The 14,618-nt window shown below is 52.9% G+C and overlaps 3 protein-coding genes across 5 annotated transcripts; all 3 read right to left on the bottom strand.

Moving 5' to 3' along the window:
* Window positions 1-316: 316 nt before the first annotated feature.
* On the bottom strand, window positions 317-6,938 carry smg5 (SMG5 nonsense mediated mRNA decay factor). The gene is made up of 21 exons (XM_077598661.1): window positions 6,511-6,938; window positions 5,863-5,961; window positions 5,679-5,802; window positions 5,367-5,523; window positions 5,205-5,294; window positions 5,035-5,124; window positions 4,887-4,965; window positions 4,667-4,792; window positions 4,528-4,596; window positions 4,233-4,453; window positions 4,014-4,154; window positions 3,531-3,940; window positions 3,065-3,464; window positions 2,514-2,983; window positions 2,263-2,421; window positions 1,332-1,391; window positions 1,094-1,253; window positions 926-1,016; window positions 747-821; window positions 540-678; window positions 317-457 (listed from the first exon to the last, which is right to left on the bottom strand). Exons 1-21 carry the CDS (start codon window positions 6,768-6,770, stop codon window positions 374-376), a joined length of 3,504 nt encoding a protein of 1,167 aa, XP_077454787.1. The 5' UTR covers window positions 6,771-6,938; the 3' UTR covers window positions 317-373.
* A 149-nt stretch (window positions 6,939-7,087) lies between these two features.
* mrps12 (mitochondrial ribosomal protein S12) lies at window positions 7,088-9,149 on the bottom strand. Of its 2 annotated transcripts, none has more exons than XM_077598658.1 (3): window positions 8,907-9,149; window positions 8,278-8,331; window positions 7,088-8,109 (listed from the first exon to the last, which is right to left on the bottom strand). In XM_077598658.1, the coding sequence occupies exons 2-3, from the start codon at window positions 8,327-8,329 to the stop codon at window positions 7,730-7,732; spliced, it is 432 nt and encodes a 143-aa protein (XP_077454784.1). In that variant the 5' UTR covers window positions 8,330-8,331; window positions 8,907-9,149; the 3' UTR covers window positions 7,088-7,729. The 2 variants fall into 2 exon arrangements, with proteins under 2 accessions (XP_077454784.1, XP_077454785.1); XM_077598659.1 differs by having other exon boundaries at window positions 7,088-8,106.
* A 335-nt stretch (window positions 9,150-9,484) lies between these two features.
* pbx2 (pre-B-cell leukemia homeobox 2) lies at window positions 9,485-14,596 on the bottom strand. 2 transcript variants are annotated; one of them, XM_077599162.1, is made up of 8 exons: window positions 14,183-14,591; window positions 12,860-12,933; window positions 12,353-12,597; window positions 10,696-10,886; window positions 10,482-10,617; window positions 10,247-10,388; window positions 10,093-10,172; window positions 9,485-9,985 (listed from the first exon to the last, which is right to left on the bottom strand). In XM_077599162.1, the coding sequence occupies exons 1-8, from the start codon at window positions 14,458-14,460 to the stop codon at window positions 9,905-9,907; spliced, it is 1,227 nt and encodes a 408-aa protein (XP_077455288.1). In that variant the 5' UTR covers window positions 14,461-14,591; the 3' UTR covers window positions 9,485-9,904. The 2 variants fall into 2 exon arrangements, with proteins under 2 accessions (XP_077455288.1, XP_077455287.1); XM_077599161.1 differs by having other exon boundaries at window positions 10,247-10,617; window positions 14,183-14,596.
* Between the last annotated feature and the right edge of the window lie 22 nt (window positions 14,597-14,618).

Here is a 14,618-nt window from a genome sequence, read left to right as displayed (position 1 = left end):
CCAAAATGGCCTCCGCTCTCGGTCCAAAAACAAGGTGCGGGACCCCTGGGCGGGGCCACCCAAATGACATCACTTCCCGTGCGTGGATTCTTTTTGTTGGCTTGGCGTACGTGCGCCCGCTCTCCGGTTCCCGACCCGAACGGGACGGGACGGGAACTCCCGCCGCCGCTCTCGTGGCGTTTCTGCTCCCCGAATAAGCTTCTTCGTTCGGAGGTCGTTTGCTTTTTTTTTTTCTTGAGGGAGAGGGCAGAAGGAGGGAACGGAGAGGGGGGAGTCTTTTTTTGTTTCGGAGACGCAGGTACGCACGCGGCCAATAGAGGGAGATAGAGAGAGAAAACGAGAGAAAGAGAGAAAGAGAGAGAGCTGCTTGGCTTCAGCCCATTTCCTTCCACTGGCGGTAAAAGTCGGCCACGTTTTTTAGTTCCATTCCCGCCGAGCTCACGGCCTGCATGGCGGACTGGAGAAAAAAAAGAAAAAGAAAAACATTAAGTTGAAATATCCGGGCTTTTTTTGCCATCCGTCCAAATCTATCGAGCCACCTCCATGGCGGCGGAACGTCCGCACAGGTCGTCCAGCGAATGCCCGGTGAGGAGGGTGACCATGCCGGCCGTGTCGTCGTCGTCGTTGCCCTGGGAGACGGTCAGCTGGCGGCAGCTGTCCACCATCTTGTACAGTTGCCTGACGGAAGGACGGGAAGATCAAATCGGCTTTTCCTTTTGGAAACGCCGCCCAATGATTGGTCGTACCAGGCGTCCAAGTCCTGTCGTTTCAGCTTATCTCTTTCGAAACTTCGGCCCGTCTCTTTGTGGCTGCGGATGTACCTGACGCAAAACAAAAATAAACACACGGGATGACTTGGAGATCTAAAAAGGGTCTTTTTTTCTTCTTCTTTTAAATGGTTTTGCCCCCCCTCCCTTAAACGCACCTGTTGCCTTTGCGGAACTCCGACTCCAGGAAACGGATGCCGTCGCGCGCCCCCGCATTTTCCTTCTTCAGCCGGTCCAATCCGTCGATCACTGTCCCGCCCCGTCAACCACATTGGGTCACGGCGAGGTTTTGCGGGGCGCCCCGCCGTAACCCCTAACTCACTCACCGGTCCTGGGGATGATGACGATGAAGCGTCCGCTGGCCAGAAGCTGTCGCACGGCGGTCAAATGGCGGCAGAGGGCGGCGGCATCGGGCACCAGGTAGGGCGACACGGACGCTTGCGCCTCGGGGCGCCGCAGGCTGCCCTCCAGCTGCGACACTTCCAGCTACGGCAGGCGGTTACGGTTGGGTCAAAATGGCGACGGCGGCGAAGGACGGTCGGGTCAAAACGGCAAGCGTCAAACCTGGAGACGGAGCTGAGCCATGTCCCGCATCAGGCGATTTCGACGGGCCTCCTCTTCCGCCTGGAGCCAAACAAAGGCGGAAGGCGGCGCCACGTTAAACGGTTAGCAATGGGAGACGCAATTACAGAGTACAGACGCTCCCCTACTTACGAACATTCGAGTTGCGAACAACGGTATATACGAACATCTCTGCAAATATGGCATATGTCGAAAAATGTTCGGAAAAAGATGCTGTAAATTCGGAAGTTGGATTTTGTATGGCGCGCCTTTTTCCGAGTAGTGCTTCTTTCCACCGCTAATACTGACGCCTGGCGCTGTGAGAGCTCACCCAGCATCCACCTACCTCTGGGGGGAGGGGGAGGAAGAAACGCCTGTCCCCATGAAGAAATTTGAGACCAAACTAAATAAAGCCATGGCACTCTTGGAGCAGCAAGACCCAAATATTGAACGTTGCACAAAGGTTGCAAATCAATTGAATGATGCCATACAGTGCTACCTCATCATCTATGATGAAAAAAAGAAAACTGCAATCGTCATTAGATAGCTTCTTTGGGCCACTTTCTAGTAAATCCTCCAAGGAAGATACTACTCATCAAGCCTCATCTTCTTTTCCTCGACCCTCCACTTCTGTCTACATTGAAGTTACGGAGGAGGAAGTCACTTTTGAAGGCCATTCTAGCGACGACGAAGACCCTCTCATGATATAAAATCCTCCTCTTCTTCCTCCATCATCTCCTTAAGCATCCAGTACATCTTCCAAAAGGAAGTTAAACTTCATTTTAACTGACGAACGAATTCACTCTACGAACGATCGCTCGGAACGTAACTCGTTCGTTAGTAGGGGAGCGTCTGTAAAGACGACGACTGACTGCGTTTGGGCCACGCTGGCTCCCGATCTCTGGCGGTCAAAATGGCGGCGAGCGACTCTCACCATCCGGAATTGGGCCTCGGCCTGCCGCGCGAGGTCGTCCGCCGGCGACGGGCTGACGCTGGTGAAGATGCCCGCCTCCGAGTTGAAGTGCAGCACGTTGCCCTGGAGACTGGTCAGGAAGTGGCCAAAACTGCGGATGCAGCACACGCGTACCACGCACTAGACAAACAAACAGAAAACAAAAATCACATTTGTTACATACCCAAAAATAATTTCAATAAAAAGAAACAAAAGTTTTTCTTTTATTTGACCTCTTGAAGGGGGCCGAGGGAGGCGGCGCGCCGAGCAAAATCCAGGCGGCGGTGAGCGGCGGCCAGGGCGGGCAGGTGTCGCAGCGCCACATCCTCCGGCAGCGGGGGCGTCGGAGTCGGCACCGCCGCCCGCGTCTCGCCCTGGCCCGGCGGTGGCGGCGGCGTCTCGCACTCGGCCAGCAGCCGCGTCAGGTCCGGCCGCTGGACGGCGCCCGCTTCCGACATCTGGCGGGCGTCCGGCAGCAGGTTGAGGAGCACCGACAGGCGGTTCCACAGGCTCTGGGAGCTGCGGGCGCAGGCCGCCGCCACGTCGCCGTTGCTGCCCAGCCAGTCGGCGAACACCTTGACCGCCCCCATCAAGCCCTGCTTGCTCAGGATCTCCAGCTTCTCCGCCAGCGTCTTCTCGCTGGCCACCGGCGGCGGCGGCGATGGGGCGCCGCCCCGGCTGCCCTCCGAGTCCGACTCCGTCTCTGCGGCGACCATTTCAGCTCAGCCCACGGAGAAGCGCCACTTTGGAAGCGCCACAGACGGGGAACCCGAGCGGCTCCTACCGTTTTCGTTGGTGCCGTTGGCGGCGCCGGCCTCGTCGGTGGCCGCGGGGGGCCGGGCGGCGGTGTCGGCGGGGGGGTCTGGGGTCCGTCGAGGCCCGGGCGGCATGTTGCTGAAGGTGGGCGCCAGGCGGAAGCAGCGCTTAGCCTGGAAGAGCTGCGATGACATGGCCTGGAGGTTGCTGCTGATGGCGCCAGGGGGCGTGGCCCGCTCGCCATCGCCGTCACCCTCGCCTTGGCCCCGGCCGCCCTCCTCCCGCTGCCGCTCGGGTCGCTCCTCCGCCTCGCCCCGGGCCATCCCCTGGCCCTCCGCCTCCTCCATGTCCTCCAGGTCAGAGCGGGACTCCTGGCTGTTCATGTCCGAGTCGGTCTCGGCGTCGAACGCCGTGCCGCCGTCCTCCTCCTGGGGGCGACAAGCTCCGCTTAGCCCCGTGCCGGAGTGGAAGCTTTTGCTTTTTGTGATGCGTACGTAGGTTCCGGGTTGGCCACATGGAATCGCACCACCTGGCCCGACGCCTACCTCCTCCTCCTCCTCGGAGCCGCTGGGCCATTCCTTCCGCGGGACGGCGGGCGAGGGGCGAGCGGCGGGTGGGGCGGCGGCGACGTCCCCAGCCGGGCGGGCCCGGTCTTCCTCCTCATCGGCGGCGGCGGCATCGTCGTCATCTTCGCTCTCAAAGCCCTCGCTCAGGTCGCTCTCGTCCTCACCGCCGCGGTCCTTCCTCCGCCGGCGCAGGCGCGACAGCCGGGCGTATTTCTTTTTCTGCTGCTTGGGCACGCCGGTGGCGCCATCTTCCTCCTCCTCCTCCTCCTCGCCGCCGTGGTCCCCTGGCTCCAGCGAGCCATTCTGCAAGGGACGCTCGCCCGGGCCGTCCAGCTCGTCTAGACAAGAAGGAAGAACAAATATTGAAGGTGCCTGGACGTGCGAATTTGGCCAATTGCGCGAATCGGGCACCTGCGGCGGGGACGCCGGGCGGCTCCTCTCCCGGGCTCTCGGCCTCCTCCAGCTCGGCCTGCAGCCGGATGTTGACGTGGTTGACCAGGTGGGAGAAGAGCGCCAGCGTGAAGGCGATGGCGGCGCTGTACTGCTTGGATCCTGCCGGCGGGCGAGCGGAGCCGGTCAAGCGGGACGTCCCACCCAAAAAGGGGGCCCGGGACGGAGGCGCTCGCTCACCTCCTCTCTTGAGGCCGTTCACCGCCATCAGGCAGGTCACGGCCATCTTGAAGACCAGCGCGTCGGGCAGCGCGGCGCCGTGTTGGGGCGGCGGCTCCTCGTCCTCCTCGCCGGGCGAGGGGCTGGCGTTGCGAGTGTGCGACGACGGCAGGTAGAAGAGCACCAGGTTAAAGTCCTCCAGCACCGACTGGCACAGCGAGGTCACCTCCGACTCGGTCGTGCTGAAAGAAGAGCGGGAGGCTCGGCTCGGGCTCGGCGCCTCCTTCAAAACGCCACGGAACGCCCGTCACCACACCTGTTCTTAGGCTGCAGCAGACTCTGAAGGTACATGAAGCTCACCAGGAGACGCTTGATGTCTCGGGATCTGCCGGCCAACAAAACAACAAAGTCAAACTATCTCGGGCGGCCATTTTGACGTTCCCGTCCGTCCTCACCTTTGGCGCGCCGGGGACAGCTTCTTGGTCTCCTGCTTCTTCACCTGCTGGTACATCTTGGACGCCTTGTCGAAGAGGCGCTTCAGGTTGCCGTAGGCGCCCTCGAAGGGGCTCTCCGATTGGATGCTTGGAGATCCAAAAGGAAGGGAGAAACGGCGCTTGAAGGACGGGGCCGGCCGGCCGGGGCTACCCCGAAAAGCGCCCACCCTGGCCCGCTTACCAGCGGAGGTAGTAGTAGGTGGCCTCCACGTTGTAGAACTTGCTTCCGGCCAGCGTTCCCAGTTGATTAAAAGGCATCCCTGTAGGAGGGGAGCGTTAACGGACGAGCAATCCTGGCAATTTGCCGCCAAGTCTCCAACTTGACTCACCCAGGTGCGGCATGACGAAGAGCGCCTGGTGGTAGAACCTCTGGGCCAGATTCTCCGCTTCCACGCCGGCGAGCTCGTTCTGATAGCGTGCTGGAAACACATCGATAAAAAGGCTCCAAAAATTGCCCCGGATTGAACGTCCATTGGCATCAGTGAAAGTGGGCGCCTACCCAGATCGCCCAGGTAAACCAGGCAACGATGACAGGCCGTCTGCGCCCACTCCATTTCCTTAGGGGAGGCTGACACCGCCTTCTTGCGGCCTGCGCGAGAGGGGGAGGGGCATGGCTTCTTAGCTATCCCTTCGCTTGGGATGGCGCCGGCAGCCTGCCTACCGATGAGCGGGTCGGTGACGTGCGTCCAGTCGATGCAGTCCTGCAGCTCCAGCTGGTAATGCGACTGGACGTAGAGCAGCAGGTGCTGGTAGAAGCCCACCCCGGCCATCAGGTGCGTGCGGTAGGCGCACTCCAGGACGCCGCGGCTGTGGACGTGCTGCCGACACAGCGCCCGACGTTAGCCGTCGGCCTCGCTCGCGGCTCGTGGACATTTTACCAAGTCGAGTGGATTTGATTTAGTGCTTGTAGGGATCTTAATGGAAATGAAAATGGCCGGGTGGAGCGGCACGGAGCGCTTTTGTCCGTCGGTACCTTCTTGTTGCTCTTGATGACCTGGATGACTTCGTAGTAGACCTTCCTCCAGAGCAACTCCTCGGCCTTGCGGCCGTAGTCCACGGGGTGGAGGAACATCAGTTTGACGCACAGCTCCCTCAGTCTGAGGGCACAAAGCGCAGCCATCAAAACGTCGATCGGGGCGCACCGATTGGACACCCACTTGTTGCGCAGGCTGATGTTCTCCGGCTTGAAGACCTCCCGGTACGACGCCTTGCCGCCCACGATGGCGTCCAGCTTGTGCACCGACTCCACCACCGCCCTGCCCGACATCAGTTGGTTACATTTCCAATTTTGAAATTGCTTAAGCGTGTCAATAGGGGAAGACTTTTGGCGCGTGATTCAGAACTAAATTTAACTTTAATCGGTATTGACTATCAAAGCAAAATGTTTGTGGAAGGCCTACTCGGTCTTTGGCAACCCCTGACGGCGATAAACGTCCAATTCTTTTTGACCGGGGGATGTCAACGCCCCGAAGTGCAATTGGAACGGACGTCTATCGCCGTTAATGTCAGTGCTCAATGCCAGCCGCCTCCATTGAAATGGATTCGATGCCTGTCAAATTTGACATGACGCTACTGAGTCAGACCACAAAATGACGTCGAATTGTGAGGAAAACCGAGCTTCCTTTCGGTTCAGTCAAACAATAGCCTCGGCACATTTAAAGTTTGAGGGCGAAGGTGACCAAAAAAATGACTTGACGACTCGCATTCCTCGTGATAAAGGTTCCGAAATGACCTCTCGAATTGGGCTGAAAAGGCAGCTAGCAAGCGAAAGCAATTGGCGCGGTGTGGCCCGGCTCCTTCCGTACCTGTACAAACGCTTGATAAGAAGGACTTTAGCCTCCGGTTCGCTGTCCTGTCCGGGTCCGCTCATGTCCGCTCTGGCCTCGACGACCCTCGGGTGGAAAAACGCTCCGTTCGTCACGGCTACAGCGGGCTCGAAGCCCCGAGCGCTAATGGCCAACCGTGTTGTTAGCCGCCTAGCAAGACTAGCCTCCGTCCGAGTTGCGGCGGTAGCTCGTCTCCGCCGAATGTCTTGGCTTTCCTGTAGGTCCCTCTCTCTACCCATCCGACCCGGACACCGGGTGAGAGGAATGCCCGGCGATTTGTGCTCTTCCCGGTCAGCTACAGACGCCCGGAGTGCCTCTCGCGCGGAGCTCTGTTGCGGTCAGTGCGACGAGGGCGGCCATTCTTCCCCTACAGGTAGTTCGGCGCGGAAAGTTATCGCGAGATCTGGGAGACAGCCGCGAAACGTGCACGGCGGGTTGCCAGACTAGGATGCTGAATACCCGCACTTAAATGTGGAAAATGAAAGAACCGTTCTCTCAAGAAGAGGTGATTACATATAAGTAGACGTCAATCCACGAAAATATTCATCAATCAATATCAAGCCGTGTTATACTTTATTGAGGAAGTTTTCAAACATTTTGCTTTCGAGAGGTGACGCCAGTTGGTTGCCAAGTATGGGAAAACGCGCTTGCCGTAACAATGTGTACGCAAACTTGGCGTAGAATGTTGCATTTCAGTCGTTCTTCCTTCGCGGATTTTTATTTTTTGAGGAGATTTGCATCACCATTTCCGCATTCAGCCAAACGAGTCAAAGCACCTTCTTCCGCTTCAGACCTGGAAGGTCCATTTCAAAACGTATTCTTTGTATATCTAATGATTTTAAAGAAGTCGTTTTTTAATTGGATTATTCCAAAAGAGTAGAATCTTCTTAAGTGTCGTTTTTTTATTAAGTTTATGGCTTTTCAAAGTATTCTTTGTATATCTAATGATTTTAAAGAAGCCATTTTTTTTATTTGATTATTCCAAAAGAGTAGAATCCACTTAAGTGTCGTTTTTTTATTTAGTTTATGGCTTTTCAAAACCATTGAGACATTTTCCCAAGTGTAATATCTTAATGTCATTTAGATTTTAAAATGATTTATAAAGGTCCCTGTAAATCCGTGTTATTTCTACAGACACGAGGGCATTAGAGTCAAAAGCTCCCTCGGTGGAAAGGGGCCATCGCCTGGCACGGCTTGTTCACTGCTTCTTTTTGATCACGTGGGCGCAATCGTATTTCCCCCGGACGACTTTGAGCTTGACGCCGGGAAGGTCCTGCGTGCGCCCGCCCTCCACCAGGACCACGTTGTGCTCCTGGAGGTTGTGGCCCTCGCCGGGAATGAAGACCACCGCCTCCTTGCCGTTGGAGAGCCGCACGCGCGCGCACTTCCTGTTTGCAGAGTTGGGCTTCTTGGGCTTGCGGATCAGCGTCTTCAGGATCACCGCCTTCATCTGAGGCCGGCCGAAGGTGGCGCCCATCGACGGCGCCGGCTTCGACGGTTTGCCCCGCCGGTGCATCTGGTTGAGGGTGGCCATGGGCCGGCTCGGCATGAAGCGGGCCCAGGCGTGCCGGGACGCTGCTAAGAGAGCCACAAAGCAATTCAAAATGAATTCAAATCGGATTTAAAGGGAGTTTCATCCCTGTTTTTTTTGGGTCATTTAAAAATATACATCAATTAAAATCAATGTGTTTTACTCAGAAAATTAAAGGTGCTGTCAATTTGGATCAGTGTACTCAAGCAACTTGCCTTCAAAAAAGCTGGAGAGGGCCGTCAACCTCAGCCCTTGGAACAGCGACATGACTGAAAATAAGGCCAAAGGGGAACAAAAACATTTAGAAAATAGATGTCAAGTCTTTGCACAGGTACAACAAAGTTTAAATATGCAGCTCTCTGTAAAGTGCATCGTTATAAATAACATGTATTTATATTATTTGTATATTTTATTGTTATCCATTTCTAAAACGGTTAATGATATATTTATATATCCAATACACATTGGGAAATTTCCATTAAAATTGTGAATTAAATTCGACTGTTAAATATATTATGGCTGTCATTTTAACGCATAACAAATTAACCACAAATTAGTGCATTATTCAAATGGAGTTAAGATCAATTATTGCACACTTGCGTAAGTCCTATTGGGTAATAGGTAATAATACTAATATATAGGTAATACGTATTGCTTTAAAAAAATATTAACGAGCTTTTTGCTTCTGAAAAAAAATTAATCAAATCACAAAAATCGTATTCGCGACGTGCACGCGCTTTCTAGTTCATTATGACGAATAAAAAGGGAGAAAAGCGATACTTTTACTTGAGAACAAGGCAACTCGTCCTTGCCTTAGCATCTTAGCTAACAGATAGCAACAAACCTTGCTTTGACGGCGAGCTCGTCCTTCCGCTAGCAAACAGCGACAAACCTTGTTTTAAGCTCCGCCGGGACTTAAACAACGGCAGCGGTCATTCTCAAACACGGCGAAAAAAATCCCGAGTCAAACACTTTGCAGTATTTTGTGGGAAAGAAAACGAAAATAAGGCTGCACATGAGCGGCGAAGCCACAGGAAACGAACTGTCATCAACAAAGAGCACTTCCGGGTCACGGTCCAAGCAGGGATTCCACTGTTCGAGGTAAATCCTGAATATTTATCAAATGTGGGAATGTATCATTTTGATCATGATTTTAGCCTATCCATCATAGATTTAAAAAAAATAATAATACTGACACTGTGAATGAAAAAAGACAAACGATTTTTAAAAGTCCTATTTAAAAAAAAAAAAGGCATTGAGTGGCCTAAATCTTTGAGAGCCATTGACAATGATAGACGTCCAACCAATGTCATCCTCCTGTTGGTGTGAAAAGAGGAAATATATGAATAAATCTTGAAAAAAAATTCTTGGGAAATAGAAAATATTGAACAAAAAATAAACAACACAAGAAATAAAAGAGGATTGGCGGCGGCGCGTGTGAATACACAGTCTTTATTGTAAAAGAGGTAGAGAGAATACAGGTGTTGAAACCACTGTACAGAAGAAGAAAAAAAAAAAAAAGACAACACCCCGCCTTGTAGAAAACCACAAAAGCAAGAAGCAAAAGACAGAGAAACAAACATACGTACAAATTCTTTGGATTTTCTCTATTGCCTCATTCGCGCCCCTCAGAAAACAGCAATGGCGGGCGCTCGGGGCGGCGGACGGCCGTCCATCGCCCATCCGTCCGTCCCTCCGCGATGACACGGAGTGGAAATAGGACAAGCCCTGACGCTAATATTCAGAAGAACGGATTCATGCACACCACCACAAAATCAAACCGAGGAGGGGAAACTCAGCGGGCAAGGGCGGCGTCATTCCTTCTGTCCTCGTTGCCCTCTCTCAGTCCGAGTTGTCCGAACGGTCGCTGCGGGGCGAGCCGCCGGGCGGGGGCGATCCCCGGGCCTGCCAGCCGCCGTTGCCCTGGCGACGGAGGGAAATACAAACGTTAAGATGTGGTCGAGGAGCGGCGTCGAACTCGCGCCGGGAAGACAGGCACGAGCTCGGCTTTTTGCGCCACGCCGACCCACCTGCGCCCCCATCTGGTAGGCGGCCTCCCCGTTGACGGGCGGGACTCCCAGGAAGAGGTCGGCCGAGAAAGAGCCCGAGCCTGAAAGATTCCCCGTGTCAAAAGGAAGTGAAATTTACCCTACGGGGCCTTTTGTAGACGAGCTAAGGGCTAACCCGTGGAGTTGGGGGTGTGCGGCGAGTCGTCGCCCTGCCGCGGCCCCAGGGCGTTCTTCATGGCGTAAAGGTTGGCCTCTTCCTGGAACTTGCCGATGTTTTTCTTGTAGCGGATTCGCTTGTTGCCGAACCAGTTGGACACCTGGCGCCGGGAAAGCGGAGCGTTTCTTGGCGCCACGACTCGTACGCGTCCCATGAAAGGTCGAACGCCAGACGGACGGAATTTTCTTCTGACCTGAGAGACGGTGATCCCGCAATGCTTGGCCAGTTCCTCTTTGGCTTCTTCGCTGGGGTACGGGTTGGACAGGTGCGAGTAGAAGTATTCGTTGAGCCCCTCGGTGGCCTGCTTGCTGAAATTGCGCCTCTTGCGCCTGCCGAGACAGCGGGCGGCGCCGTCACACGGGTGTCCGCGGGCCCCCGGGCCCGGCCCGGCCCCTCCCGCCGCTCACCTGGCGTCCAGGAAGCGCGACCTGAGGATCATGACGGCCTCGCAGGTGCTCTGCTTGAGCTGCGTCTGGATGGAGCTGAACTTGCGGTGGATGATGCCCACCATGCGCTCGATCTCGCGCGGCGTGACGGGCCGCGTGCGCGACTGCTCCCGCAGCAGGTTCATCACGTGCGTGGTGAACTCGGTGCAAGCCTGTCATTAAAAAAAACGTTTTTTTTGGGCAATAAATGTCTGGGAGTCCCACAATGCATCGTAACTGGGCTGGGGGAGGCTGTATTTTTCAGCAAGCGTAATCATTCAGTCCGTTTCCCACGTCTCCCTTCCCCCCACGAGCGCACCTGAATCCAATGATCAACTCGTTAAGCAATCTCTCCAGAAGCCCGATCACGACAATTACCGTATTTTCACGACTATTCGGCGCATCGTATTTTTAGCCGCAGTGTCAATAACGAGTGCTATTTCTGTATTTGACACACACAAAAGACGCACCGTTTTTTAGACGCAGCCAGGCATGGCATATATATATTATTTATGGATGAATATCGAACCGTAATAGCGCTGGCTACGGAAGCGGCCCCAGACGCTATTTCCGGTGCGCAGTGACTGCTGGGATATATAGTCCTTTTGTCAATACACCCAGGTTGACGGCTGTGATAACTTTGCACTAATAGTACCAATATACTACAACGGCGAACACACTCATTTGGTGCTACATGCACCAAATGCACGATACACCCACACGCTAAAAACACGTTTTTAAAAAGGCAACGGAAGCAAGACTGAGTTGGGTTGTACTTCATTTAGCCATTTTACAATGTACTAACGTCATCATCACCCACCAATCCATCAAAGTCCTCATTTTCTGTGTCCCAATTGAACAATTGTCCAAATTAGCCATCGAAAACGCTGACTTTTATACGTTCGTCCAGGCGGCCACATTCCATTCGCAAATAGTAGCTAGCTAGTAGCTAGCGTAACTATTCTAAGGCTGTCTTCCATGGTTCGCAACTGTGTTGATGTCGATCGCCAGGCCACAGTCCATTCGCAAATAGTAGCTAGCTAGTAATGATGCCGATCACCAGGCCACAATCCATTGGGTGTATTGACAAAAAAAAACTATAAATCCCAGCAGTCACTGCGCAGTACTCATACCCGTCAACCTCTGCCGATAACTGCCCTTATAAATGATTATGATTCCCCTTACAAACCCCCAAAAAACCTTACAAACACCGTACGACTCGTACGGTGTTTGTAAGGTTTTGGGGGGGTTTGTAAGGGGAATCATAATCATTTATAAGGGCAGTTATCGGCAGAGGTTGACAGGTATGAGTACTTTATCTATGGGAAAATAGTAGAGTCGGGGGCTGCTTGCCGTAGTTGTCCTATCGACTGATTTATTTGATTTTATCATGATAACAATTTTAGTATTGGTCCATATATAAAGCGCACTGGATTATAAGGCGCCCTGTCTATTTTGGAGAAAATTTAAGACTTTTATGTGCGCCTTATAGTCGTGAAAATACGGTAGATTTCAGAGCGAACGGGTCCGTACTTGCTTCAGTATAAGGGGCACAAGTCCCCCCCCCCCCAAAAAAAATGCACGAGAAGAAAGACAAAAAAAAGCAACTTTTTTGGAATATGCGTCCCAAGCCACCGACCTGTTCGTACTTCTCCAGCTCGGTGTGGTAGATGCCGCGTATCTGGCTGAGTTTGCTCTTGTAGTCGGAGTGCTCCAGCGAGCTGTCGGGCGACATGCCGCCCGAGCTGGTGGCCGCCGACACGGCCGCCGCCGCCCCGCCCCCCTTCTCGGGCCCGGCCACGCCCTCGGCCAGAAGCATGTTGTCCAAACGCACCAGCTGGGGGTCCTGGGACTCCTCCTCCTGGTTGTTCCTCATGGACAGGCCTGAGGAGAGGACCCGGACAAAAAGTCAACCCATATGCGATGACAGAATTATGAAAAATGGTCTTTCCAGCCGTATTGGATTTGAAAAGAAATCTACATTGGGGTAAAAAAAAAAAAGTTTTGCGCAATAGCGGGCTAAGGATGACTTTCTTGGCTTTTGTGTTGCAATGATGATGAAAATTGGTAAAATATATACATCCAAATTGGAATGAACTCATTTGTTGGCACAAGTGTGTGTGTGTTCGTGTGTGTGTGTTCGTACCTGTCTTCTCTTTAATCTCACACAGCACGCTGAACAAGGCAGGCTTCATTCTGTGGCAGTTGAGCGCGTGTTTCCTAGCAACGCAATACCAAAGTCAGTCCAAAAAAAGTTGTCATTAGCCGCAGGCTAAATCACATAGCATCATTCTTCCAGTTTGTCTCGCACGTTTATGCAATTGTGATTTCCCGCCAATGGGATCAGCCCGCGTTTGGTACGTGATCCATATTTTTTTATGAGCTATCATGTCAATAATGACAGGCACACATTATTTTGATAGTCAACTCATCAAAAATGTGTTTTTAATACTAATTTAAAACTACTAAAACCTACTCGTGTTTCTTTCTTGTTTATTTCCCCAATTATAAACTCAGTAATAATGATGAATGCTAAATATCCAAACCAGTTTTACTGACATGCTAGCATTTAATGATCATATTTCAGTGCCATTGGCGGTGGAATAGGACACCTATCACTATCAAAAGCCTCCAATGAGTTGAATTACGAAAGAGTACGAAGGTTTTTAAATGTGTGTGTTTTTATTTGCCAAAACTGATGTGTGCTCCATGAAAAGTTCATTTGGGAGCAAATGCCTGGCTGACAAGAGAGCTACTCAAAATAAAAATAAATGTGACTTGAGAGCTATTTGGAGTTTGATTTCATGCATGTTACGAGGCAGCATTACTAAAAAATACTTACCATACATATTTCACAGGTCATTTTATTTAGTTGTATAGTAAAAGTCATGGTCCCTTATTCGTAATACCAACTATTGGCTGCTAAGTCTATTCGAAGGATTAAAATACTTAAGTTGTCAAGTTTCACCGCAGATATAAGAAGCAAGTAGCTAGTTAGCTAAATGCTAATAACACAGACGCTGCCGGACAGGACGTAGTCAACACAAGCGAAAACATTAAATACGTCAACTCACACGCTTTCTATGGCTTATTTTTCATACATTGTCTTTCATAGAAACATGTGAAGTCAGTAAAGTTGTGTTTGATAGCGCTCGGCAGCCGCCGTTCGTGTTTTTTCGGTGAAGTTGTTTGGCTTAGCTTCACCAGCTAACAATGGCTACCTCCCAGGTTAGCTTATGTAAAAGCAGTCTCAAATCATAGACCAAGAAATGTACCAAAATACGACAGTTTATCGTCACATATTCGACTTGAAATGTTGGAGTCCGTGTGGGTCAAAGTACTTAGTACGCGAGTGAAGGCTGCAAACCCATTAGAACTTGTGGAAAGTTTCCCAGTTAAGACCGCAAAAAAGGACAAATATTAATCAAGTTGGTAAAATGAGAATGAAATGCCCCAAAGGTTGACTGACTTTGCCTGCGCCTCGTCCAAACTTTGGTCGGTGATGGTCATGATCTGCTGCAGGATGTCACCGATGTCCCGACGGGCTTCGTGACCGTTCTCGGTGCCGTTCTCCAGGCCCGCCGCCGCTGCTGCTGCAGCTACCGCTGCTACCGCTGCCGCCACAGCCGCCGGCTCGTCGGCGGAGCGGTGGTGCGGCCCCATGCCGGGGTGTCCGCTCATGGCGAGGCCCCGGCCGTTGGAGGCCCCGTTGGCCGTCAGAGGCTGCGGCTGCTGCTGCTGCAACATCTCGTCGAGCGACCCGCAGTGGCGGCGACGACGACTGCCGCTTGCCCGACTGAGGAGACTTGCTGAGACCGATCAAAAGCACCACGCCGCCGCCGCCGGCGCAGCCGCCTCCTCCTCCTCTTCCCCCTCCCACCACCAGGTGGCGATAAGCAGCGCCG

Source organism: Stigmatopora argus, chromosome 4 (assembly GCF_051989625.1).
Source record: "Stigmatopora argus isolate UIUO_Sarg chromosome 4, RoL_Sarg_1.0, whole genome shotgun sequence".
In the NCBI taxonomy this organism is placed as follows: domain Eukaryota; kingdom Metazoa; phylum Chordata; class Actinopteri; order Syngnathiformes; family Syngnathidae; genus Stigmatopora; species Stigmatopora argus.
This window is presented reverse-complemented; position numbering and strand designations above follow the sequence as displayed.